Raw genomic sequence first — 25,424 nt, forward strand, 5'->3', positions numbered from 1 at the left:
TTCTCATCCACAGAGTGTTTAGACAGTAACCAAAGTACTAGCTATTCTAGGGGCACCTGGGTGGCTCAGTCGGTTGAATGGCCAACTCTTGATTTCGGCTCAGGTCATGATCTCAGGGTCTTGAGATGGAGTCCATGTCGGGCTCCGTGCTCAGCAGGGGCTTTGCTTGAGATTCTCGGTCTCCCTCTCCCTCTGCCCCTTCCCCCCAAAATAAATAAATCAAATCTGAAGAAAAAAAAGGAATATGGGCTTTCACATCATTGGCTGGAAGGAACAGCTCCCATGCTGGCTTCAAGACAGCTGGCAGTCCGGGTGGAGAACAGAGATCCCACCCCCCTGACCCAAGCGAGGAGAGCTCAGATCTTTTCTCTACAGCCGCTCCTACTATGCTGATGGCTCCCAACAGAGCTGGTGAGGGAAGGGTGACGCCCAAGAAATGGATGAGTCTGCAGCTTGACAACCAAAATTTGCTCTTTTGCTGCCTAGACGTCATGCATATAGCCCTGGAGCTTACAGAGAAGTTTTGTTTGCTTTCTGAAAGACAACTCACAAGAAGCATGAGAATAAAGACAACTGGGAACAAGGAAACCAAATTCTGCAGGTGTCACCTTCTCTCACCCCTCATTTCTGCTGACTCACTCCTTCTCCCTCCAGAGATGAACATCTTTAGCTCAGGCTCCTGAGTAAGGCCCATTGCTAGGACGGTGATGAACTTTCCAGGCCTTAGCCTGGTCACCTAGTTCAAAGGCATCCTCTCTGTCATCAGGCCATTTGCAAAAATGTCGTTGACCTATCTCTCTTGATTTATAGTAGGTTAAACTTAAAAGAATGAGGACTCTAAGAAGCCGAATCCAGAGAAGTAAATATCTCAGATAACAAAATGCTTTCATTGCACAAATTTCACAGGCCTTTAGAGCTTGAAAGGAGCTGAACATGTCTGCAGAGACACACATTGGAAGGATTGGCTGGCAGGAAGAAGGACCATGTGCCAAGTTATGTTTTGGGGCCCGGAATTGGAATTTATGTCACTGCTAGCAGAACAAAGCAGTAGTTAAGCTGAGCAAATCCTGTCAGTGCAACTTGCAAAATATATCTGGGATCTGACCACGTCTTTCCACTCCTGTTATGACCCCTCTGGTCTAAGACATGAACACTACTCCCCTAGCAACACTCTAACAAGACTCACTACCTCTGTCCTTGACCTTCTCAGTCTATTGCAAAATGATTCTTTTAAAACTTAATTCTCCTCTGCTTAAAATCCTCTAATGGCTTCCCTCTCACTCAGAGTAAAAGCTGAAGTTCTTACTATGAACTACATGATCCAACAAGATCTGGTCCCGTAACACTCTGATTTCAACGCTACCACTCTCCATCTGTCTAGCAACACCGGCCTCCCTGTGATTCCCTCATGGCGGCAGGCCGACCCCTACCTCAGAGCCTTTGCCCTGGCTGTTCCCTCTGTCTGGGATTCTCTCCCCCATCCCATAACATGGCTAGCTCTATGGCTTCTTTCAAGGTCTTTAATCAGAAGACGCCTTCTTAGTGAGGCCCTCCCTCTCTACCTCCATTTCAAAATATCAACACCCACCCCACCTGCCTGATATTTCACATACCTCTTTCCCATTTTATTTCTTCTCGTTAGCTCTTGCCCGTAACATATTACATATTTTACTTATTTATCTTACTTATTGTCTTCTTCTCCCTCTAGAACACAAGCACCACGAGGGATCACTGCCTTACCACCAGCAACCAGCACAGTACCTGGCCCACAGTAGGTATTCAGCTGACGTCGGTTAAATGAGAGAATGAATGAAAACGTAGTTTGAGAGCTTAAGCCCCTGACATGATCGTGCTGACTTGCCCTCCAGCTGGGAATTAGGAGTCAGGCCTCCTAAAACAAGAATATTCCACCATCCCTGTCCCCAGCTTTTTACAACTCTGTCTCCCCAAATAGTGGATGAATGGAGACACATTTCCCATACTCACACCCCCTCAGCCCATCCCTTCTGAGCTTCCTTTCTCACCCAGGCCCACCCCAGCTCAGAGACCCTCCTGCCGAGTCCAGAGAACCTTACCCTGAATTACAGCCGTTGTTCAATGAGCGACAGAACTTCCCATGTATCAGGTCAGTAACGTTATTCCCATTTTCACATGACAAAACTGCCAAGAGACGGCAACCCTATTTTTCTCTTCCCTGAGAACCTCCTATCTACCCACGAGGGTGGGCTCCTGCTGGCATATTGTTACCGAGGACACAAAGACAACTCCTCAGGCCAGGGGGGCCAGGGTAGAAACTTGACCCAGTGGGGCAGGTTTCTTTTCCCCAGACAGGTGGACGTTTGTCCTCACTGTCAGGCCCCTCTAAAGGTGGGACAGGGGCGTGCACCATGAAAGCTGATTAAGAAAGAAGAAGGAGGGGCGCCTGGCTGGCTCAGTCAGTGGAGTGTGCGACCCTTGATCTCAGGATTGGGGAGTTTGAGCCTCATGTTGGGTGTAGAGATTACTTAAAAATCAAGTCTTGAAAGAAGCATAAGAGGAGGAAGGGGAGGAAGAAGGGAGGAGGAAGGAGGAGGAGGAGGAATCAGACGTGCTGAGACAAGCAGGAGCAGAGAACTTTGCAACTCCAGAGAAGGAGAAGGGGGGAGCGGTCATGCCGTGGTCCCACGGTGGGTCCCACGGTGGCTCTACCACCAGCACCCAGCTTTCCTGGGAGTCTGTCCTATTCTTCCAACTGACCCCTCCTTTTCAATTAGGACAAACCAACGGGTCTGCAATTATTCATAACCAAAGGGACTTGACTCAGAGAAGTTAAGTAACTTCCCTGATGCTACAGAGCTCCAGAGTCTGCACGTTTCTGTAACTGCCAAACCACCCAGACCTCACCTTCCTCCCAGAGGCGGAAAGGGCAGATAGACGGCACTCCCTCCCAATCACGCTGTGTCCTTGTCCCTCCTTTCACACCCGATACATCTTGCACAAAGAAAATTGAGGTCACAGTAACCTCCAGGGCAGCCTCAAACGGGGGAGGAAGTCACTCAGTGATAAGAATGAATAGGAAGTAGAGAAGGGCAGCACCATTTTGGTGGATAGGGATGAGGCATCATGGTTAAGTTTATGGTTTTTTTTTTGGTTTTTTTTTTTTAAAGATTTTATTTATTTATTTGACAGAGATAGAAACAGCCAGAGAGAGAGGGAACACAAGCAGGGGGAGGGGGAGAGGAAAACAGGCTCATATCAGAGGAGCCTGATGTGGGGCTCGATCCCATAACGCCGGGATCACGCCCTGAGCCGAAGGCAGACGCTTAACCGCTGTGCCACCCAGGCGCCCCTAGTTTATGTTTTTGGCAAGCCTCAGGTCTTTGAGGGAGCAGGGGGAGCCCTGTCCTTCCCTCTCTGAGCCCCAGCAAAGCCATGGCTAGGAGGGCAGAGGCCAGGAAGGAGTATGGTCGTAGCTTCGCCTTTGGAGCTGGGACTTTGTCCATGAGGCCTCCGGGTCCAAATTCCTCATCAAGGGACTGCATTTAGACTTGCCCCAAATATGCAATCCAACCAGGTGAGGCCCAAAGGAAAGTGGGTCAAAAGCTCCTCTGGGCAGATCCACTCGAGTAGCTGCTCCCTTGGAGCCACTTGAAGCTTGCAGCTCCTGGAGCTCTGTTTATTGACTCTGTTTATTTCTCTAATTTGTCAAGTACTGTCTGCAAGCTCGAGCTGGCCTCCTAAGTGCTCAGCTTCTAGCCCGCCTCACAGGCTTCCCCAATTTGATTAGCGTACACTGCACTCCATCTCTTGAGTCATTAATGAAAACACTGATGAATACTGGGCACAAGTCAGACCCCCGGGAGGCCTCTCCTGGGCTGCAGGATCCTCTTGCCCGGCCAACAGCCAACAACCGGGCCGGGATGACCCCTCTTTTCGGGTGGCCTTTGCCCACCGTTCGAGAGTTTGCGTCCCCTCTCTTCATTCACTCATTTGCTCACTCGCTCATTCGCTAATACCGCTAGAGCTAGAGACTTTGCACGGTTCCTGGCAAATGCAGATTCCCGGAAAATGCTGAACAAATGTCATCTATTACTTCTGGGAGGTGCTGCCGGGGAAACAAACGCAGGGACAGCCCCCAGTCCCCCACCGCAGGAGTGGGAATGAGAGTGGCAGCTGCCACTTACCAAACTTCGCTGGTGCTGAGAGGAGGATCCTACAGGTCTTACCCCGCCCGTGCTGCCCGCGGGGCTCGCTTGGGAAGCCGGGGTTGGTAATGGTCAAGAGGAAGGATCTCAAAGACATCCCCAGTTTTTACTCTGGCTCCTTCGCTTACTGGCTTAAACCTTCTTGGCTTTAGATTCTCCCGCTGTAGATGCGCCCCAGGCGGTTGTGCTGAGGGTTCCGGCTATCACGCACGCACGGTGCTTGCAGTGGCACGCCAGCTGGTAACACGTAATTCGCGCTCCGCAAACGCTCGCCTGACTCTCATTATGATGAGGTTGGGGACTATAGGTGAGGTTCAGTGGGGTTGAGTCCGGACCCAACGACCAAGAAAGAATTCTTGAGGCATCTTTGGTGCAAAATGGTGGTTTATTAAAGCACAGGGACAGGACCCGTGGGCAGAAAGAGCTGCTGCCCCGGGGTTGTGAGGAATGGCCCATTATATACCCTCAAGTTGGGAGGGGGTTAGGGATAGCGTAAGGCTCTAAGGAATTTTGGAAGCAAGGTCTCCAGGACCTTGAGGGGGCTAGCTGTTGTTGGGAAAAGGTCATTTATCACTGTCTAATAAAACCTGAGTCACGAGACCCTTCGGATGTATATCGGTGGGTCATTTGTTTGGGGGATGATGGCCAACATGTATCTTGGGGGGTTAGAGATAAAGGAAGTTTCCAAAGGAATTTTTATACATTAAAGTAGACTTACAGGATCTTGGTGGAGGGGAGGGGGTCAGGCTAGGACTGCCTTTTGCCCCCAGCAAAGTATTAACATCGAGGAAGCTGAGTTCCTAGAGGAATGTCACCATGCCTGTTTCAAGGACTTGTCAATGGGCTGTAGGTAGTAAGGACTGTTTCTTTGTCCTTTAGGGCAGCCAGGAGTGCCTGAGGAATGTCACATACATCCCATTGGGGGGGGGGTTGCAGGGTGTCAGCTTCTGCTTTGTCTTCAGCTTGCCTTCCATTCCCTCATCATTTCCCCCCTGAACAATTTTGACCCTTAAATCTTTAAGGTTGTTGAAGGTGGAAGGTCTCATCTTCTGCAACTTTCTTCCTGCTGAATAGGGGCATAGAGATGTCCCTCCCTATGGGTCAACATTGGTCAGTTGGGGAACATACAGGGGAGTTATGAAAGGGGAGGCAGCTGAATCCAATGTGGACAACATGGATGAGCCTCCCTGAGTAGAAGGTATTTATTATCTGTTAGCCGGAAGTTACGGCGGAGAAGGAGTCTTGGCGCTAGGCAGGGAGACATCAGACATGACAAAACAAGGTTAATATTATAAGGAGAGATCTGAATAAAAGCTCTTTGATAGTTGACCTTTGATAATTTTCCTCCAGTCCAGGAGTTTAAAGCAATCACTAAAGGAAAGAAATCATTTAAAGCTCCAGTTTGAGCATTCATGTCAGGTAGAAACCCAGAAGTATTTTGTGGTAATCTGGACTGTATACACAGCATTGTTTTCATGCTACCACATATTTCACCTTGTATAGCAGTTAAAAACATCTAACATCACTCTATTCTATAGAGTATCACTTAGGGCTTTGACCATATATTCAAGAGTTTCCATGTGCCAAACAACATTCTCCAGTCTCAAAGAGGTAACAAAGATAGATGCTAGGTGGTCATACCAGTGAGACACAGAACATGTCCACCATGGTTTTAAATATGGAAGGTTGGCTGGGTTGGTAACGGTTTTAATAATGCATCCATGCATCCAGGCAAAACCCAGAGTACAGTGGCTTATCCAGCAAGGAGGAAGCTACGGACACAGGTTAAGTTGCAGAGCCACTGGGTCCCAGCCAGGAGCCAGTCATATAATACTGGGCTTCCTTGAAACTGCAGTCAGGATTTCAAGGGCTACCTGGTTTTGGAGGGCCATACATACAATGATTTCAGGCCCCTATTTGATTGGGGAGTTATGGCTTGATAATAATCCCCCTTTCTTCCAAATTACACCGTGAGCATGGAGGACCAGGAAAATATATTTGAAGTCAGCATAAATATTTTTAAGGCTTTTGCCAATTGCAAAGCACAGGTGGGCGCTATTAATTCTGTTTTGAGGGCAGACGTGTTTGCTGACAGGGCTTTGACCTCAACAGTCTTGAGTTAGACTTGACTATAACATATCCAGTTTTTCTTACCCCTCTTTTCCATGAAACTGTTACCATTGGTGTACCAATAGTCGTCTGTATTTTCAATAGGGACATCTTAAATCTGGTCGACTAGAATAGACAAGATCAACAACCTCTGAACAGTTACGCTCTATAGAAGTACAGTGGTCAGGTCCAGGCTTAAGCGTAGCTGGGTTTAAAGTTTTACAGGTTTTAAGTATTATTTCAGGTGGACCTATAAGCATAGCCTGGTATTTAATAAGTCGGCTTCCCATCACCCATTGGTGGCTTTTGGTCTCTAAAACATTCTGGACCTGATATGAAGTCATTATAGTCAGAGACTGTCCCATGGTGAGCTTTGAGGCTCCTTTTTACCAGGAGGGCTGTTGTATGCTCGGCTAAATCCTCTCCTTAAAATTGTACATCCATAGAGGTGGCTTCTAGGATTAAATGTAACTATGCGGGATGAAAGCATTAAGAAGCCTTCTTTGTTTGAGGTCTAGCCTTAGTATCTTAACGAGGAATCACAGGCGAGTGGGGGGAAGACTTGTCAAGAGATAAAGGCATCCCCAAGTCATCATCCAGTCCAGTCACAAGGAAAGTGGGGTCATCCATTATCTCCACAAGCCCATAGTTAATCCTATGGAGTGGGGTATGCTCTGGCTTTTAGGGAATGATTTCATCATCCCAGACACATTGGTCAAGGTGATAGACAAGTTATACAATCGTTGGGGAATCAATCCCATTTCCCAGTTATTCAAATAATTAATTATATGCCCATGGGGTCCTGTTATTAGTGCCATAGAATAAACAGCATGAAGATTATCTATACATGAGCTATTGTATAGAAATAGAAAAAAGCTATTTCTCTTAAGTTTACCTCACATTGTCTAGCTCAAGCAAACATTTAAGGACAATCGGATCTAGAATTTAACATCCACAAAGGTGGTTATTTAAACATAATTTTTCTCTCTAAAATAACCCTCATTTCCAGAGAGAGCCAAATTTGTTTGCAAAACAAGTCCAGTTTTAACAAATGGCCCAATTATTTACATAAGCTCAGCAAGAATAGTGACTGATCACATAGATCTTTTAGAATCTGCTTCGCTGGAACTTTTACAAGGAATCTCCAGGTTGAAGTTTTAGTAGCCTCTCCAGGCCAGAGCCAAGCCAAGTACTTGCCATCAGTCATGCCTGTGATACCTGTAGATTTGGGCGGATTCCTCTCCGCGAGGTCCCCAGAGTATCCTCAGGTTCCTGCACCTGCCAGGAAGTGACATTCTTTACTCACCTGGTGAGGCTGCTGGGAACTCTGTAAGCAAGGTATCAGCATTTCCAGGGGGCTTTATGGCTCCAGGTTTCATAAAGTCAACCTGATTTCCTGAAAGCTGTTTGGTCATATCTGAGTCTATGCATGTCTCTCAAATATGACATTCCAGTCAAAGCCTTATGGTAAAATAACCAGTGTTTCCAATGGTGTCCTGTTACAAGGAGAACAATACTTATTGAACTTATGCAAATGATTATGATCGCCATGGAAGAAAGAATATTTACTGAGACCTTTTTAATCTCAGAGGGTTCAGGTAGAGAGAAAAGTTAAATGCTTTAATTTGCTTTATTATTATTTCTGTATATCACTGATGTCTTAAGAGAAAGTTTCCTCAATCTGGAAGAGCAAACATTAGAGAACCAGTAATGTTTTAAACAAGAGTCACAACACTATAATCTTTTAGTTAACTTAGTCCCATGTTACTAATTCTTGTTCAGTTTGAATGCAGCTTTAGTTAGTTCTGGAAATTTTTACCCATTTCAGTTTTAGGATTCCATAAAGATATCGAATACCTGTACCTGTCCTAAAAAGTCCTTTATATGAATCTCTTTGAAGGTGAAACTTATTTTAGAAGAGAATAAGAACAATTACAAATAACAAAAACACAGAATGGACATGGTTAGTAGCTGATGAGTTTACAGTATAGCCGGCAAGGAAGTCAGGTTACTTCTGTGACACACAAGACTTCGATAGCCAGAAAAGAGTGATGATGACCTTATATTAAAACATTAAAACTTTAGGAATTGCATATTATCTCTAGAATAGTTACAGCATTTACCCAAATGTAACCTAAGGCTTATCATTTGTTTAACAGTGCTTGCAGAGTAACTCAGCATACCAAAGATCTAAGAAGGCCTAACGAGTTAAAGAGACTTCATTTACAATTTAAATCTTGGTAAAATTTGTTAAACCCTTAAAATTATAGCACAAGCCTGAACAGGATTACAGATCACTACAAAACTATTTTTATTTAACCAAGGTGACAATACGAGATTTGAAGGCAAATATGTAGGGTTCTATAGTTGTCAGCAAAACTTAGCTTAATATGGATTTTTACTAACAACTCACAACAGAGGTAACACAAGTTTGTTTGACCTTCAGTAAACCTTGATAGGATAAAAGTTTTACATTTAGTGCTGATAACTTTAAAGACAGGTCTATCTTAATTAAACCAACAAACTTGACTTAGTTTAAATACTGACTTATGTTCCACCTGGGCCCACCCCATTTTCAGTTTTACCTGAGACTCTGGTGGGGAAATCTGGAGTGGGTAACGTTAGGTCCTGGCGGTGCTCTTCTTCGCTCCTTGATGGTGAGGGCAGGAGGAGCCATGGTGCCTCAGGCACCAAGGATGGTACAGAAGCCAGTTGTGCAGGCTGCACCCCAGGTGGTGCAGAAAGAAGGAGGAGGGGGAGAGAGTAGAGACAGAGTGCTGCCAGAAGGCAGAGAAAGGGTTCCTTCCCGGTTTTCCGAACTCATCAGCTCCAACAGGAGCAGAGGCCATGTTTTAGCCATTAACCCGGGAAATGAGTGAGGGAGAAGCCCCCACATCTGTTAGAAGGAACAGTGAGAAAAGAGAGTCGAGTCCCCTTTGCTAGGGAGTAGAGGACATTGACGGAAAACAGTAAAGACAGAAGTCCATCATGGTCTAAGCGACATTCCAACACAGGTGGTCCTTACAGCCAACTTCCCTGGGAAACGGTCCGGTTGGGTTGTAATTCCATCGGGTACTGGTTTCGGCCGGCTCCGAGGGGAGGTCCCGTGGCCAGAAGCGGCTAGACCAGCAATGCGGAGGGGAACGCATTAGATCCATCAGGAGGAAACCTCACACGGGAGTCTTAAGATTGGCAGTCGTGCTAGTCACTTAGGTGGCTGTCCAGCGCCCAAAACAGATGACTTCGTATAAGGACAGCAGTACAGAGGGGGCCTCAAGTTTCTGGGTCTTATTACCATCCCGGCCAGGGTACTAACTTCCAGCCAAAAGGCAGGCCTTTTCCTCCCCATAGAGTAGCCATGGGCTAGAGGACTACAGCCTGAGCAGTCGGCGTGAAAGTGTTCCAATAAGACCGCACTCCTCGAAGAGCCCCAGAAAGGAGAGTGAAGGAGGAGAAAGGAAAGTACACACCAATTTTGCACCGAAGCTCAATGCCCCACATTCGGGCGCCATTATGATGAGGTTGGGGACTATAGATGAGGTTCAGTGGGGTTGAGTCCGGACCCAACGACCAAGAAAGAATTCGTGAGGCATCTTTGGTGCAAAATGGTGGTTTATTAAAGCACAGGGACAGGACCCGTGGGCAGAAAGAGCTGCTGCCCCGGGGTTGTGAGGAATGGCCCATTATATACCCTCAAGTTGGGAGGGGGTTAGGGATAGCGTAAGGCTCTAAGGAATTTTGGAAGCAAGGTCTCCAGGACCTTGAGGGGGCTAGCTGTTGTAGGGAAAAGGTCATTTATCACTGTCTAATAAAACCTGAGTCACGAGACCCTTCGGATGTATATCGGTGGGCCATTTGGGGGATGATGGGCAACATGTATCTTGGGGGGTTAGAGATAAAGGAAGTTTCCAAAGGAATTTTTATATGTTAAAGTAGACTTACAGGATCTTGGTGGAGGGGAGGGGGTCAGGCTAGGACTGCCTTTTGCCCCCAGCAAAGTATTAACATCGAGGAAGCTGAGTTCCTAGAGGAATGTCACCATGCCTGTTTCAAGGATTTGTCAATGGGCTGTAGGTAGTAAGGACTGTTTCTTTGTCCTTTAGGGCAGCCAGGAGTGCCTGAGGAATGTCACATACATCCCATTGGGGGGTGGGGTTTGCAGGGTGTCAGCTTCTGCTTTGTCTTCTGTTTGCCTTCCGTTCCCTCATCAATTTCAGGCACTACAACCACCTGCTGGGACGACCACTCTCCTGGCCTCCCCCAGGGGCGAGACCGGGGAGGCAGAGAGAGCCGTGGGCCCCAAGTCCTGCCGGTGGAACAGGGTCCAAGCCCAAGTCCGTCTGATGCTGAAGCCCACGTGTTTTATTAGGACAACCTAGAGAGGAAGAAAATGCACAAAAGTAACCATTTGACAAGATAGAAAAGCAAATGGCGATGTGAAGCACGGAATATTTCATGAGGCTCAGTAGACTGTTGATAACTGCTCCCGCATGATGAGAGTGTCAGCACCATCCTGAAGTTTCAGGAACAGGTGTTTTAAGGTGTCACAGAGAAGAGAAATCATTTCTGAACTAGGGAATAGTTGGAGCCTTTGATGAAGACGGTAGTATTTAGGCAGCCTTAGCAGATGGGTGTGAGTTGGACACAGTGAGAAAAGTGGAAGAGGCATCCCATGCGGGGAAAGTGGAAGAGTGGGGCGTCCGGGCAGCACAGTCGGTGAAGTGTCTGCTGGTGTCCCAGGGTCGAGCCCCGTATCAGACTCCCTGCTCAGTGGGGAGTCTGCTTCTCCCTCTGAGCCTCCCCCCCCCATGCTCTCTCTCTCTCAAATAAATAACATCTAAAAATATAAAAATAAGGTAGTTCAGTCAGTTAAGCCTTGACTCTATTTCGGCTCAGGTCGTGATCTCAGGGTCGTGAGATGGAGTCCATGTTGGGCGTGGAGTCTACTTGAGATTCTCTCTCCCACTCCCCTCCCCCTCCCCCATGTGAGCTCTCACTGGCTCTCTCTGTCTCTCTCTCAAAAAAAAAAAAAAAGGAAAGTAGAAGAGCAAAGGCATAAAGATGGGGATGTTTAGGGTATATTTGAAAAAAAAAATAGAAGAATTCCATTTAGATACTGTGTGGCACATAAGAGGAAATACTTGGGAATGAACTAGAAAAAGGAGACATACCAGCTTTGATAAATGAGGCCTTGACCAAAAAACTGGCTGAAGCAGAAAGACTTCTAATACTCTGAGGGTTTCTGGAAACTCACACTAGGGAAGGAGCCATAAGAAGGACTGGAGGACGTAGAATGGGATTTCTTTAATATCCAGGCATGAGGAACTTCCAGAACTCCTGTGCCATTGGGTGTATGTGTGAGGTAGGGGTGAGGCAGGGCTGACATTCAGCCAACACCTGTGCATAGATACATGTTAAAATATTAATGTGTTTTGAACTTCGAGGACATTGTGGTGAAATAAGCCAGTCACAAAAGGACAGATACTGTATATTCCAGTCCTGTAAAGTATCTAAAGTAATCAAAATCAAACAAATAGAAAGCAGAAAGGTGGTTGCCAAGGGCTGAGGGGAGGGGGAAGGGGAATTAGTGTTTAGTGGGTATAGAGTTTCAGTTTTGCAAGGTGAGAAAGTTCTAGAGATCTGTTACACAACAATGTGAATATACTTAACAGTACTGAACTATATTCTTGAAAAAGGTTAAGATGGTAAATTTAATGTTGCATGTTTTTTATAGTAAAGTAAAAAAAAAAAAATGATTACTAGCCCACCACCCCAAATATAGTAAAAGTGTTTTCCTTACAGCTGGTAAATGGCACTGCCCTGAGCCTCCAAAGGCCCCTCCCCCCTAACCCCCCTGACATGCTAGGAAAGGATTAATGTTTGGCACTCTAGAAAATCACCCCTGGGGCTACGGGACTTGGCTTGAAGATGCTTTTGCATAACACTTTTTTTTAAGATGGAAAAACACAAGGATTGTAGATTGTATAGGTGAATGGGGGAGGTAGGCAGGGCTGTTGCTGGAGAGTGTTGAAAAGCCAGCAGACCACACCAGGACACACTGGCCTCAGATCTTCCTCAGGGCGAGATTCCTGGAGAAGAGAGTAAGCCTTGCCCAAGCTCTCTTCCTGCTGAATCACGGGGTGGCAGGCCTGCCCAGCCGTGTGGCTGTGTAATTTGGGAGTTCGGAGGTACAGACCCTGTAAGAATCCCCTCCTAAGCCCAGGGAGACTGAAAGGTCCACATCGGGACATTGGGCACTCTCACCACGCAGGCACACATGTGTCTGTTTCCCTTGCAGGCCCCCATTTTTCCTGTTGCTTCCGGCATCAGATATCCCCGATCCCTCCATTAGCTTGGCAATGCTGTGGAAGGTGCCAGAAAAAACAATCCTAAAGAGTTGGTTCTTGGCAGCTTTGGCTCAGTCATTTCTCTTCCTAATGAGCTAGTGGAGAGCCAGTTCTCATAGACATTTACTGCTCCTTCCTCTACTCCCAATTCATCATGCACAAGGCAGCTCTGCTCCCTCTGAAGCACTAGGCAGGTGAGAGGGGCTAGAAGCTGGGGCCTGCTCCCCGCTCCGCTGAAACTTTTCTTCTTTGCCCTAAATATCGTATCTCTCAGCCCCTCAGTTCAAATCTAATTCCTCCTGTTCCCCACAGTCCTTCAGCCCTTCACAAGAAAGAGCCAAGAGCAGGGGACAAGGGATCTGAGGCAGGATCCCTGATTAGGAAGGGCCCACGGGGGGGAAATCCTGAGGTCAGATGGGAGCGGCGCTCCAGGATGAGTGCGGAGGCCCTGTACCCCTGGTGCCGCTCTTCTCTGGGAAGACAGCCCCACCCTTGAGCCAGGAGCTGCGGGAAGGGACAGCTGGACCTCCACCATCTGCCCTCCCGCTGGGTGATGACATTGTTTCTTGCATAAAAGCCAGAGCCTGCCATATGGAAAAAACTTAGAAGACACAGAGACAACCTGAACTCACTCTCCCTCAGGGCTGGCTGCGATCAGAGGCTTTTCCACGGAGCCTCTCCCAGGAGAAGAGAGGAGAGACCATGATTGGCACTGAGGATGTAAGCAAGGGAGGAAGAGAGCAGGAAGTGGAGGGAGGGGTGGTGACCACTAAAATGGCCTTTCCTGGCCTCCACGTGCAGTGGGTCCCACCTACTCGTCCCCAGCAGGCTCCTGGGGAAGCGTTTCCATTTTAGCCATTCAGGTCCCCCAGCTGCAGAGGCAGGCCCTGCTCTGACCACCGCTGGCCTGATGTTCACCCCCCAATCCAGTGATCGGTGGAATGATGTCAGCCCGCCACTCGCCATTCCTTACCTCCACTCCCCTTCTCTACAACACCTGCCTAGTCTCAGGCCCACTGTGTTGACAGGGGATTTGGCTCAGCCCATCCTGGGCATCACCAGTGCTAGCCCGGCCACTGTCAGGGCCCGCTCACCCCATCATGGCCCTGGATCCAGCATGCCATGGCTGGAAGGGGGCCTATCCTCCATGCAGAACTCTGACTGAGCTACAGAACATTAACCTACATTCCAGAAGATAGCAACATCTAATTTTTATAAAACTCCCCAGGCACCAGGTGTCAAGCCAAGAGTTTACTCGCATCATTTATTGAGCTCTCCCAAGCCCTCAAAGTCTGTGCTACCGTTAACTCTGACTTCCGGACTGAAGAATCCAGAAGAGTTTAGTGACACACGCAAAGCTGCACGTGAGGAGCAGAGCCTGGGTTCCAGCCCAGGCTGGAGGGTGTTCCCGGCCAGCTCCCACCGCACTTCTGCGGGGCTGCCCTCCGTTCAGCCTGTGTGCCTTCCTGGCCCCTGGGCCCCCTCGCTCTCTTTCTGCTTCCCTGGCTTCCTCTCCTCCTCACCCCCACCCCGCACAGCACCTTCTGCCAGGAGAACCAGGGTGGAGAACAGGGAGACGGGAACCATCTCAGCCCTCATAACAGATTCCAGCAGGGGGGTACTCCTCCCTACCCCTCTCTTCCCTGTTTCCCCAGCATACACACATTTGGCCCACAGCACATACCGTACTCCATGATGGGGGGGGGGCAGGGCCTGCTCATTTCACCCCAGGAGGCCAACCCTCCCCCCAGGTCTAGGACATTTTGGGGAAAGAAAAATGGAGGCTTCCCATCTCCCCTAGATCCTCTTCAGTTCAGCCAGATGTTTCCTATATAAATATTTTTTCCACCTGTTCATTTTGGTGGGTGCCCTTTCCTCTCTCTCCCACCACCCCTGCCCCATCCCCGTCTGCCCCTGGCCTCCAGACCCTGGGAACAGCTGGGGTGGGGTCCCTGGGTCTTCTCTAATCTTCTTTCTTTCTTTCTTTCTGGTGGTTGTCTCTCCAGCTGGCTGGATGGCTTTTTAACATTGCACTGAAGGTTTTTTAAATCAAGTTTTTTTTTTAAAAAGGACAAACCTGAAGACCCTAGGTGCTGACCCCCCTGTCTGAGGACTGACCCCAGGCCGGCCCGTGCAGCCTCTGACCTTAGCTGTAAGGCCTGACAGTGAGTAAGGGCGGGGGGCCAGGTAGGCAGAGATAGGCAGTGGGCTACATGATCAGATCAGGCTCACCAAAAATCCCAGAAATGCTGAGGCGTAAGGAAACCAGAGATAAGGGGACAGAACCAGACCACCTCGTCTGTCTTATACATCAGAGATGAGATATTCAAAGGAGAAGTAATCATGGTGCTATCAGTGGTGACGTCAAGAAGATTCCAGTTCCCTGGTCAGTTTTCTTCAAAGACCAGCCACGAAAGACCTCAATGGCAACCCATTCGGGACCCCTCTCATTCTAGAGAGCTTTCTTTCTGTTCTCACCTTCACTTAATAAACTGTCACCTCACCCTTTTGTGTCCACAAGGTTCACTCTTTGACTGTGAGACAAGAACCCTGTAACAAAAGCATTTAGTTCATCCAAGCAGCCTTCGTCCTGACCAAGTTTTCCGAAGACATGAGATGCCAGTGGCCTCTCCACAGGGCTCCCCAAGGCCCAGGGAAGAGAGGGCCAGGAAGCAGACCCAGAGAGCATACCCTAAAGCTTCTGTCAGCAGGGCTCAGGGCATGCTAGGTGATGCCGGTCCCCCGGCCCTGAAGCAGGCTGCTGGCTGCCAAGACAGGCACAGGCCAGGGGTGAGGAAAAGGAGGAAGGCCACCCCAAGTCCCTTGCAATATCTTGTCAGCAGGCCAGTTGTTTTTTGGAAAACACTGCGGAGAAAACAGCAAAAATGAGACAAAGGATTTCCTTCCTCCTCTGGCATGTCAGAAATTCCCTCGGGGGGTCTTTCAGGAGCCATGTGTCTGTCCTTAGAACAATCCTAGACACTGGTCAGATGTGTTAATCTGTCCTGCAAACAGGAAATGGTGAAAGAAGCAAGATAGAAAAGACGAGTCAGTCTGTCCCTGTCACTGCGGGAGCTTGCCAGTTCTTGTCAAGGGGCATAAGCTGAGGAAATACAGATCTTTCTGCATTGCATTTGATGGGGGGAGCTTAGACCCACAGCTTAGAACTGGGGGTCAGAGGAAAACCGAGTACACCACTAGAGAAAGGGGCCAGTAGGACGGAAGATGGAGAGAAGCAGAGGCAGCTGGGGGAGGAGATTGTAGGAAAAAGAGAGGGAGGAAGGTGAGATGGGAAGGAAGGAGGAGAGGGGAAGGAGGGAGGGGGGGGGAGAGGGAAGATGGGGATGAAAGGAAGTGAGAGGAAAGAGAGGGGGAGAGGAGGGAGGGGGGAAAGGGAGAAGGGGAAGGAAGGAGGTGAGGAGGAAAGGGTGAGATGGGAAAGGAGGGAGGAGAGGAGAGAGAGGGAGGAGGGGAGGGCAGGTAGAAGTGGAATCATCTTGACTAGTCTGTCTTCACTTCTCCGTCTCTCCATTCTCTAGATGCCCCTAGACAGCAGGTTCTGGCCCTGACACTTAGACTGTCTTCCCTCTGTCAGCCTCACCCCAGCCCCTCAAGCCCTACTCCTCGCCTGGAGCAGGTCAGTGGTGCCCACTGGCATCCTCAGCTTCCATTTCTCCCAGCTCAGGTTTTCTCAGTTTCATCAGTTCCTCCAACTCATCTCTTCATCACTCTAGGTTTACCCTCCCCCAAACAAAGTTTCCGTGCCATTCTTCTCCTAGCATATCAGTTTTCCATAAACCCCTCTTCAACTCCCACCCCCCAGTTTGGTGTAATGAAAAGAACATGAGCCTTTTGTAGACTAGACCTCAGGGTTCTCACCCTCACCACTATTAACCCTGGAGGCAGAGAATTCTCTACCCCGAGCAGAGCAGCGGGGCTGTCTTATGCATTGTTATAGGCTTAGCAGCATTCCCGATACTCCCCATACTCAGTGACACATCCCTACCCACCCCAGAGCACCACTTGTGACAGCCAGACATTTCTCCAGCCAACTGTCTCCTGAGGGACAGTATTGCCTCTGGTTAAGAACCACTGACCCAGATTCAAATCCTGACTGTCACTTACTAATTGTGTTCCCCTGGGTAAGTGACATAACTTCTCTGAACCTAAGTTTCCTTGACATTAACAGAGGGCTAATAATACCTACCCTATAGAGCCATCGTAAGAATTATACAATAATTCGAACACATACTTAACACAGTACCTAGCGCATGATAAGCACTCAGTAAATATTTGTTCCTTTCCCTAATCTGTATGTTTTCATCCAAAAGGTAATGACCGTTGTATGTGGTACAAGCCAGAGGTTCCACCACCATTTAGTGCCATCTTCTATGTATTAGTTAGACTATCTCTCTGTCATAAGAAGGAATAAAGTAATGGTGGGTTAAACAAGGCAGGAATAGCTCTCAAGCAAAAGTCCAAATAAAAGCAGTCCGGGGCTAATACGGTGGCTACATGTTGTCAATATCCAAGCAAGAAGGAAAGAAGGGTGTCCGGGAGAGACACGCCTCTTCCATATACGGGCACATTGGGAAGTTGTCCACATCACTTCCACTCACTTTCTGTTGGCCAGAACCTCGTCACATGACCACACCTACAGTGCAAGGTGCGATATGTGGCCCTCCTGGCTGCCCAAGAACAAAGGAAAGGGAAAAATCAAGTGGTTAATGGATGGAGATCACAGTCATACAGGACATGAGTCTCCCTCAGTTTGCAACTGTCTTAACGATTTAGAAGAGAAAAGCCATCTCCAGAAACCTATAGACTCACTTTCTTGGAGCCCTAACATCACCCTCCCCTCCATAGGCCAGAAAATCTGATATAGGGCTCCTGGGTGGCTCAGCTGGTTAAGCGACTGCCTTTGGCTCAGGTCATGATCCCAGGGTGCTGGGATCGAGTCTCACATCAGGCTTTATGCTCAGCAGGGAGTCTGCTTCTCCTTCTCGCTCTCCCTCTGTGTTCTTCCTCTCTTTCTCAAATAAAGAAATAAAATCTTAAAAAAAAAAAAAAAGAAAGAAAATCTAACATAATCATCACTCCTCACAGCCCCAGTGCAGTTCTTCCTGCCCACGGGTCCTATCCCTGTGCTTTAATAAAACCATATTTTACACTAAAGACATCTCAAGAATTCTTTCTTGACCATTGGTTCCGAACCCCCACACCTCAAGCCACACCAAGCTGATGTTGGGGCATAGTCGCCTCTCAATTAGATCACAAAAATAACCTCCTTTCCAATCCCCTTTAATACACTCGCTTCTCTTCAACCAAAGTGACTTTCTAAAACAAGTGACAATGACACCAATCCCCTGATTAAAAGCTTTTAAGGACTTAACCACTGACCTTCCAAATTCCTTCATCTGGCAAAAGAATTCTTCGTGCTCTGGGCCATTCTCTGGTCAGCTTCATCCCTCACCTGTCCTCCTATATTTTATTATATCATGTTACTTACAGTTTTCCAAAGAGTTCTATACTCTCTTTTGGCCTCCAGCTTTCACACGTGTTTCACTCTGTCTCAACTCCTTAACTTCCTCCTCTTCTCGATAATTCTTTGTCACTTTCATGTCTCAGTTGAGAGATTACTTCCTCCACACTTCCTTCCCAGGAACCAATTTCCTTCCCCAACCTACGAACACAGTAATGCCCTCCCTGGCATAGATCTTTCCCATTTCCTAACACTGAACTCCTCTTGTACTCTGTTCGTAGCTTTAGGAAAGCATTTATCACGCTGTAAACTGCTTTTGCACTCCTTTCTCCCCCACTAGTACACAAGCTCCTCGAGGACACAGGCTGTGTCTGATTTCTGTGCTAGAAATTTGTTTGTCCTTCTCTGCTTTGTTGTGAACCCCAAGAGGCTGGCCCATCACAACTACATCAATGGAATGCAGCCAATGGAGAGAAGAGGGGGAGGTGAAGATGTTCCTTCACCAGCTGGATGAGTCCGTCAACCAAAGGTCACACAGCTCCTGCCAAGGGGCCCTATCCACAGGGCTCTCTCCTGGATCCTGGGAACTTTCTCTACTCTTATCCCTGCAGCCCAGGACTAATAACCTCTTCCTGATGTTACCAGCTCCCGGGGTAATCCACTGTCCCTTGTTTTCCCGTACTCTGTCCTCACTGTTGAAAACAGTCTCTTTATTAAACTGTCCTCAAATTACCAGTTACCCAATTTAAGTTTGCCACAACCTGACTCATTTACTCTTTGAATCCCTTTCGAATAGTCTATCACATAACTATTGAATGAGTAAATGAATGAATGAAATGCAGAGAATGACCTAAGCCATTGGCTAGCTCAGCTTTACTCGATTTTACCCCCATTTCACAAAGAGGGGGACAAATCCCTAGTTTAGAAGTTGGAACTGAAGTGAAGCAGTTTCAGGGTTGGCAAATTAAGGGGATCATCAGGGCTCCTTTGGCAGGAAGCATGGTGGGAAACTGGAAGGGGCTGTTGGGCAGATGCCCGCTTACACGAGCAGTCCCCAAGCCCCTCCACAGAGCTTCCAGAGGGCTGAGCAGGTCTCCCCTGTGACCACCCCCACAAAAGAAATCTGTTTACTGCAATGACTGTCCCTGATTGGGTGGGAAAGCTCTCAAATCTTCCTTATCTTTCTCTTGGTCTTGCCCCTAGAGAATTGCTTAGAAAATCACTGGAGATGCTGCCTCCTCTGTCCTCCCACTCAAATCCAGCCGCCTGAGACCCAAGCTCAAGAGTGTGGGAGGGGCAAGGCCAATAATCGTCAAAGCTGGATAGGCTGCGTTATTAAGCAGAGTGAGGTCAAGGCTACAGCCTGGGGGCAGGATCCCGGAGATGATTCATACACCTGTGGGGTCCTCCCCGGGTCCAAGACTGTTGCAGCTACGAGAGCCCTCCGTGCTCATCACAACGCAGGTCACCAGGGAGGAGAATCGATTGCTCAAGATCACACAGTAAGTTCATGCAAAGGAGGTGCCAGAATCTAGGTCCCCAGAGAACAAACCTACCATCTCATTGTAAATACAACACATTGCCTCCTTTTTTTTCTTTTTTAGTCTCACATTTTCATTTAAATTCCAGTTAGTTAACATACGGTGTAATACTAGTTTCAGGTGTAGAATTTAGTGAGTCATCACTTACATACAACACCCAGTGCTCGTCCCAAGTGCCCTCCTTAACTCCCATCACCCATTGAACCCATCGCCCACCCAGGTCCTTCCAGCAACGCTCAGTCTGTTCCCTATAGTTAAGAGTCTGTTTCTTGGTTTGCCTGTCTCTTTTTTTCCCCCGTGTTCATTTGTTTTGTTTCTTAAATTCCACATAAGAGTGAAATCACATGGTATTTGTCTTTCTCTGACAGACTTATTTCACTTAGCGTAATACCCTCTAGCTCCAACCACTTTGTTGCAAACGGCAAGATTTCATTCTTTTTTATGGCTGAGTAATATTCCATGGTATATATACACCACATCTTCTTTATCCATTCATCCGCTGATGGTCATTTGGGCTCTTTCCGTAATTTGGCTATTGTTGATAATGCTGCCATGAACGTTGCCGAGGCTCAGACTTCCAGTACTATGTTAAATAACAGCACCACATTGTCTCCTGAGGACAGGGGATGCTTCCGAGATGTCAGGCTTCAGTGGAAGGGACTGTGTGTCCTTCAGTGAAAGTTCATACACACACACAAAAGAAGGGCAGACAGACCACAAGCGTCACTTGCCAAGTGGTTTGGAGAAGAGAATTAGCCCTGGTGGAGCCGTGGCTACACACCAGGCCCTGGGTACCACGTTGGCAAGTTTAAGAGTCCTGACTCACAGCTCAGACAAATGTGGACCTGAATCACGTGTGACCCGGGGGACGTGACACAACTTCTCTAAGCCTCAGGTTCCTCTTCTGTAAAAGGAAGATAAACAGAATACCTCACAGGACTAGGGAGAGGATTAGATAGAGTAATCCATGTATAATAGTAAGCACCTGGAGCATTTGAGCACTGGCACTAAATAAGACGCAATGTATGTTTTTATTATTTTTATCTGCAGCAGCTGTCTTATGTAACCCCTCACACCTTCCTTTTAAGAGAGGGAGGACATAGTCTCAGAGGGGTAGGTTACTTGCTTAGATTTATGTATTCATGCAAATTCATTAAGCTTCTGCCAAGGACCAGACACTGTTCTAGACACTGGGCACATCGCAGTGAACAAAGCTGATGAAAATCCCTGTCCTCGTCGGGCTTCTGTTGTAGCTGGGGGAAGACAGACGACAAACAAAAGTCTAAGTGAAGTGCACGCTATGCTAGGGGGTCATAAGTGCTATGGAGAAGCAAAGCAAGGAAGGAGACGGGGTAAGGGCATGGAGGATTGCAATTTTAGAGATGGGCTGTGGAAGGCCTCCACCTGATGACATTGACCAAAGGCTTGAAGAAGGCAGGGTATAGTCATGTGGGTCTCTGGGAGAAGAATTCCAGGGCAAGGGAAGCGCAAGTGCAAAGGCCCTGAGGCAGGCACCAAGTATTAGAGGGACCACACTGGGTAGTGCTCAGAAGCAGAGGAGTACAGGGAGGAGCAGTAGGAGAGGAAGTTAGAAGACGCTGTAAATCATGGTGCTGGAAGTTGGGGATTTGAACCCGGAACTGATTTCTAAACCCATGCTCACACATACACTCCTTGCCTTGCTGGGCCCCATCACGGGCTCCCTAGATGATCGGCTGGTATGATTGGGGGTAGGGGAGAGTGGGGTTGATTCTGTTCTTTCCAGAGAGGGCTTTGTATGGTTTGAAGTCAGACACCAGAAGGGGGTGAAGAATTTCATTTCCAAATAATATCTCTATCTTCAGAACCAAAAATCAGAATATAAGTTACAATAAATACATGAACTTAATAAAGAAGGTAGGACAGAATATTTGAGATCAGGGCACCCAAGACATCCAGGAACATGGTCACCTTAAACAAAGAAGCACAAATGCTCTTCAGTCCCAACGAGCCTCAGCTGTTTGACCTTTCTCTGTCTTCAGTGAGGAGCCCTGGAGAGACTCCTCCTGCACTGGCCAGGGGAATGGAAAACTGGGGCTCCTTTAAAGCCCCCATCTGCTGCAGTAGCAGCAAGGTCCAAATGGAGAGAGGGTGGGAGGGGAGGCCGGGCAGGCCAGCCAGGTCCTGACTTCGGGTCACTCTCATGAGTGCCTTCTTTCATCCTATAGGAAGAGGACCTCCATCTGGCCCCCTCCCCTGCCCGAGGGACTTGCTAGAAAGGATCAGAGAGAACCCCTTGAAAGGGCTGGCTCCCACTGCAAGGAATTGCTAGGTAAGCATGCGATGTCTTCAGGATGTGAGGGGCCGGCTGGCGGAGCTGAGCCGAGGAAACGGCTCGCCTTGGGGAGGGGCAGGACACTTGCAGGCCCTCACAGCCCACTGGGAAGGTTGTCTTCGCCAAGGTGCAGTGGTCCCCCGCGACGCGAAAAGTCACTCTTGTACCTTTGCACAAAGCATTTCTGTTCCCTGGCTCGTCCGTTGTTCGTCTTCTCCGTCAGACCTTGCCGCAGTCGCCACGCTTCAGGCACCAAGGCGGGTAAACTGGCCACGTGTCAGGGGTGGGAGTTCCCGCCCCAGGACAAGAGACTGCTCTGTAGTCAGGGAGGGCCTCAGGGCTACCCCGGAGAGGACCCCGTGCTGGTCAGGTCCTGCTCATTTTCTGATCGCACCCACCAGCCAAGCGACCTCGAGCAGGTCAGTTCGCCGCTTTGGCTCTCCGATTGCTCATATATAAAGTGAGACGAGAAAGCCTAAGCTCACATTCAGCGCTAAAATTCTGTGATTTTAAGCAGAGGAAGTGACGGCACCGGGCATCTGTAATGAGTGGAGTGGCTCCTGATTGAGCTGAGACGGTCCGCCTTTGTTTCAGATCCACGAACCCCTTCAGCTGAGCGCCATCGCCGGGGCCAGACTGAGACCTAGATGGACGTTCACACCCGCAGCCACACAAAAAACAAAAGCATTAAAGGGGCTGGTCCTTTTAACTCGGAGCTTGGAAGCCCTGAGGAGAAACAGCAAATAGGGCTAAGGACGGACACACACACACACACACACACACACACACACACACACACACACAGCCCCTGCATTTTAATATCAGAGGATCGCTCAGGAGCTGCATCAACAACTTGGTACCCCAGCTGGTGCCAACTAAGCCCTCGCGCTTCATTACGTGCCTGGAGCACCACAGTTCAAAATCCTGGCAAGCACGTGCTATGCAATTAAAAACAAACGAACAAACAGGCTCCTAATATTTTGTTAGAATTTGTCCCTGCCATTCTCCCACTTCCCTGGTAACGCTAATGCTTGTCACCAAACAGTCCGCTGTTCCCTAATGCCAGTCCATCACTCTCCAGCTTCCACCAAGCGGCCCCGAGTCAGGTGTCATTCACACCAACCATTTTGCTCCCTTCCACCCTGAGCTTCCAGGTCCCTCCGTGCTACCATTTTTCCCAGTGGAGAAACACGAGATTCCTGGGCTGCTTTGGGGGTGCGGAGTGGATTTTGCATCATCAGTGACTTTGAAAGTTGGAAGTGAGACTTCAGATTCCAGCCTCGATTACTTTTCATTTATAAATCGGCTCTGCTTCCTCTGCCTTTCCGGGTTTATCAGCAGAAATTGGTGCCTAAGAGACACAGCAGGGAAGAACAGGGGACAGGGAACCCTGAACCCAAGGCCCTCACTTTTGTACATCCTCCCAACCAAACAGAAGCCCCAACTACACATTCCTTTTTTTTTTAAGAGTTTATTTATTTATTTATTTATTTGAGAGACAGCATGCACTGGCGCACGAGTGAGGGGTGGAGAGCAGCAGAGGGAGAGGGAGAACCAGGCTCCCCACTGAGCAGAGAGTCCTACGCGGGGCTCCGTTCCCAGACGCTGGGATCATTTTTTTTTTTTTTAAGATTTTATTTATTTATGTGACAGAGAGACAGCCAGCGAGAGAGGGAACACAGCAGGGGAGTGGGAGAGGAAGAAGCAGGCTCCCAGTGGAGGAGCCCGATGTGGGGCTCGATCCCGGAATGCCGGGATCACGCCCTGAGCCGAAGGCAGACGCTTAACAACTGCGCTACCCAGGCGTCCCCCAGACACTGGGATCATGACCTGAGCTGAAGGCAGATGCTTAACCGACTGAGCCCCCCAGGCCCCCCCCCCCCGCCATGACACATTCTTATGAGAGCTGCAAGCAGCTATAAAGTCAGGGTTCATCTTGTCCCCCCTCCCCCAGCAAATGCTCCATTTTGCTCAGAGCAAGGGAGGCACCACAGGGATGCTCAGGGTTGGAATCTCCACATCACATCCGTCAGCAAGACCTGGGTGTTCCACTTCCAAGAGGGTGAATATTTGTCTCCCTCTCTTCACTTCCAGGGTCATCACCCCAGTCCAGGCTACCTTCTCTTCCTGCGTGTCAGGCGGACAAGTCCACCGGCCTCCTTTGACAGCCATGACCTTTCTTGTCCTCCAGGCAATCCATTCTCCGCTCCACAGCCTGAATGATCTTTTAGAAATTCAAAGTGGATTATGTTGCCCATGACTGAAGACACTGGTTTCTTTTAATTTAGAATAAAATCCAAACTCTTTACTACAGTCTGAAAGTCCCCCAGTGCAGTCCTCTCTTGATGGGCTCCTCATCTTTCAGGTCTCAGCTTCTCAAGCAGGAGTCATTTTGGCCCCCAAGGTACTTTCGACAATGTCTAGAGACTTTTTTGGTTGTCGTAATGGGGGTGGAAGGTGCTACCAGCATCCAGTGGGCAGAGGCCAGGCAAGCTGCTAGACGTTCTGCAGCGTGTAGGATGGTCACTGCAGCAACGAGCTGTCTGGCCCAACATGTCGATAGAGCCAAGAGTGAGAAATCTGGGCTTAAATTCGCTTCTGAGAGAGGCCTTCCCTGACCGTCTATATTTAAAGTGGTTCCCGTCCCCTGGTCCCTCACATCGCTAACACGATCTGTAAATATGTTCTTGTTCTCTGCATACTCATCGTGTGCTCCCCCAGGATGGAGACGAAGCATGTCCTGTTCAGCTTTGTTGCCTCAGCACCGGTCATGTAGTAGGTACTCAGTAAGTACTTGTGGAAAGAAGGGCAGGAAGGAAAGGAAGACGGGAAGAAGAAAGGGCAATCGAGTTTAAATAGCACCCCACTGGAGCACCTGGGTGGCTCAGTCAGTCAAGTGTCTGACTCCTGGTTTCAGCTCAGGTCGTGATCTCAGGGTCATGAAATCAAACCCCACATCGGGCTCCACACTCAGCACGGAGTCCGCTTGAAATTCTCTCTCCCTCTCCCTCTGCCCCTCCCCTTCTCATGTGCTCTCTCTCTAAATAAATAAATAAAATCTTTAAAAAAATTAGCACCGCACCCACTCTTTCTGAGCAGTATAATCCCCACCTCCATCCTCACAGGGAAAAGCCACCATTCAGCTTGGCGGGTTGTACTGATTAGTTTCCCTTAGAAAATCAGCTGAGCGGACTTTGAAACGTTGTAAAAAGACTGTGGTGGTGGTGGCATGATCCCTTCAGTATTGACTTGTTCTTTCAAACCAATCCACCCCAGGGCAGGAACCATGTCTGTTGCAGCCTCCACTGTAGACCCGGCCCCGGCATGGAGCCTCGCGCCAGGAGGAAGCAGGTTCCAACCAATGTAGAAAGGAGTCAATGAATGAATGAGTGAACAAATGAATGAATGTCAGAGGATACATGTAAAGCCCCAACCTCCAGGGGAAGG

The 25,424-nt window shown here is 48.6% G+C and overlaps 1 protein-coding gene across 1 annotated transcript in view; it reads left to right on the plus strand.

The window, feature by feature from the left end:
- Nucleotides 1-24,508, plus strand: part of TTC9 (tetratricopeptide repeat domain 9) — a gene marked incomplete at its 5' end in the record, with an annotated part of 66,212 nt that extends 41,704 nt beyond the window's left edge. The window contains 3 exons of the mRNA XM_034643042.1: nucleotides 1,709-1,771; nucleotides 2,029-2,125; nucleotides 24,072-24,508. Of these exons, the coding sequence (XP_034498933.1) occupies nucleotides 1,709-1,771; nucleotides 2,029-2,125; nucleotides 24,072-24,237 (326 nt within the window). The remainder of the gene's footprint in view (nucleotides 1-1,708; nucleotides 1,772-2,028; nucleotides 2,126-24,071) is intronic.
- Nucleotides 24,509-25,424: the final 916 nt, after the last annotated feature.

The sequence above is a fragment of the Ailuropoda melanoleuca genome, chromosome 14, assembly GCF_002007445.2.
Source record: "Ailuropoda melanoleuca isolate Jingjing chromosome 14, ASM200744v2, whole genome shotgun sequence".
NCBI classification, from domain to species: domain Eukaryota; kingdom Metazoa; phylum Chordata; class Mammalia; order Carnivora; family Ursidae; genus Ailuropoda; species Ailuropoda melanoleuca.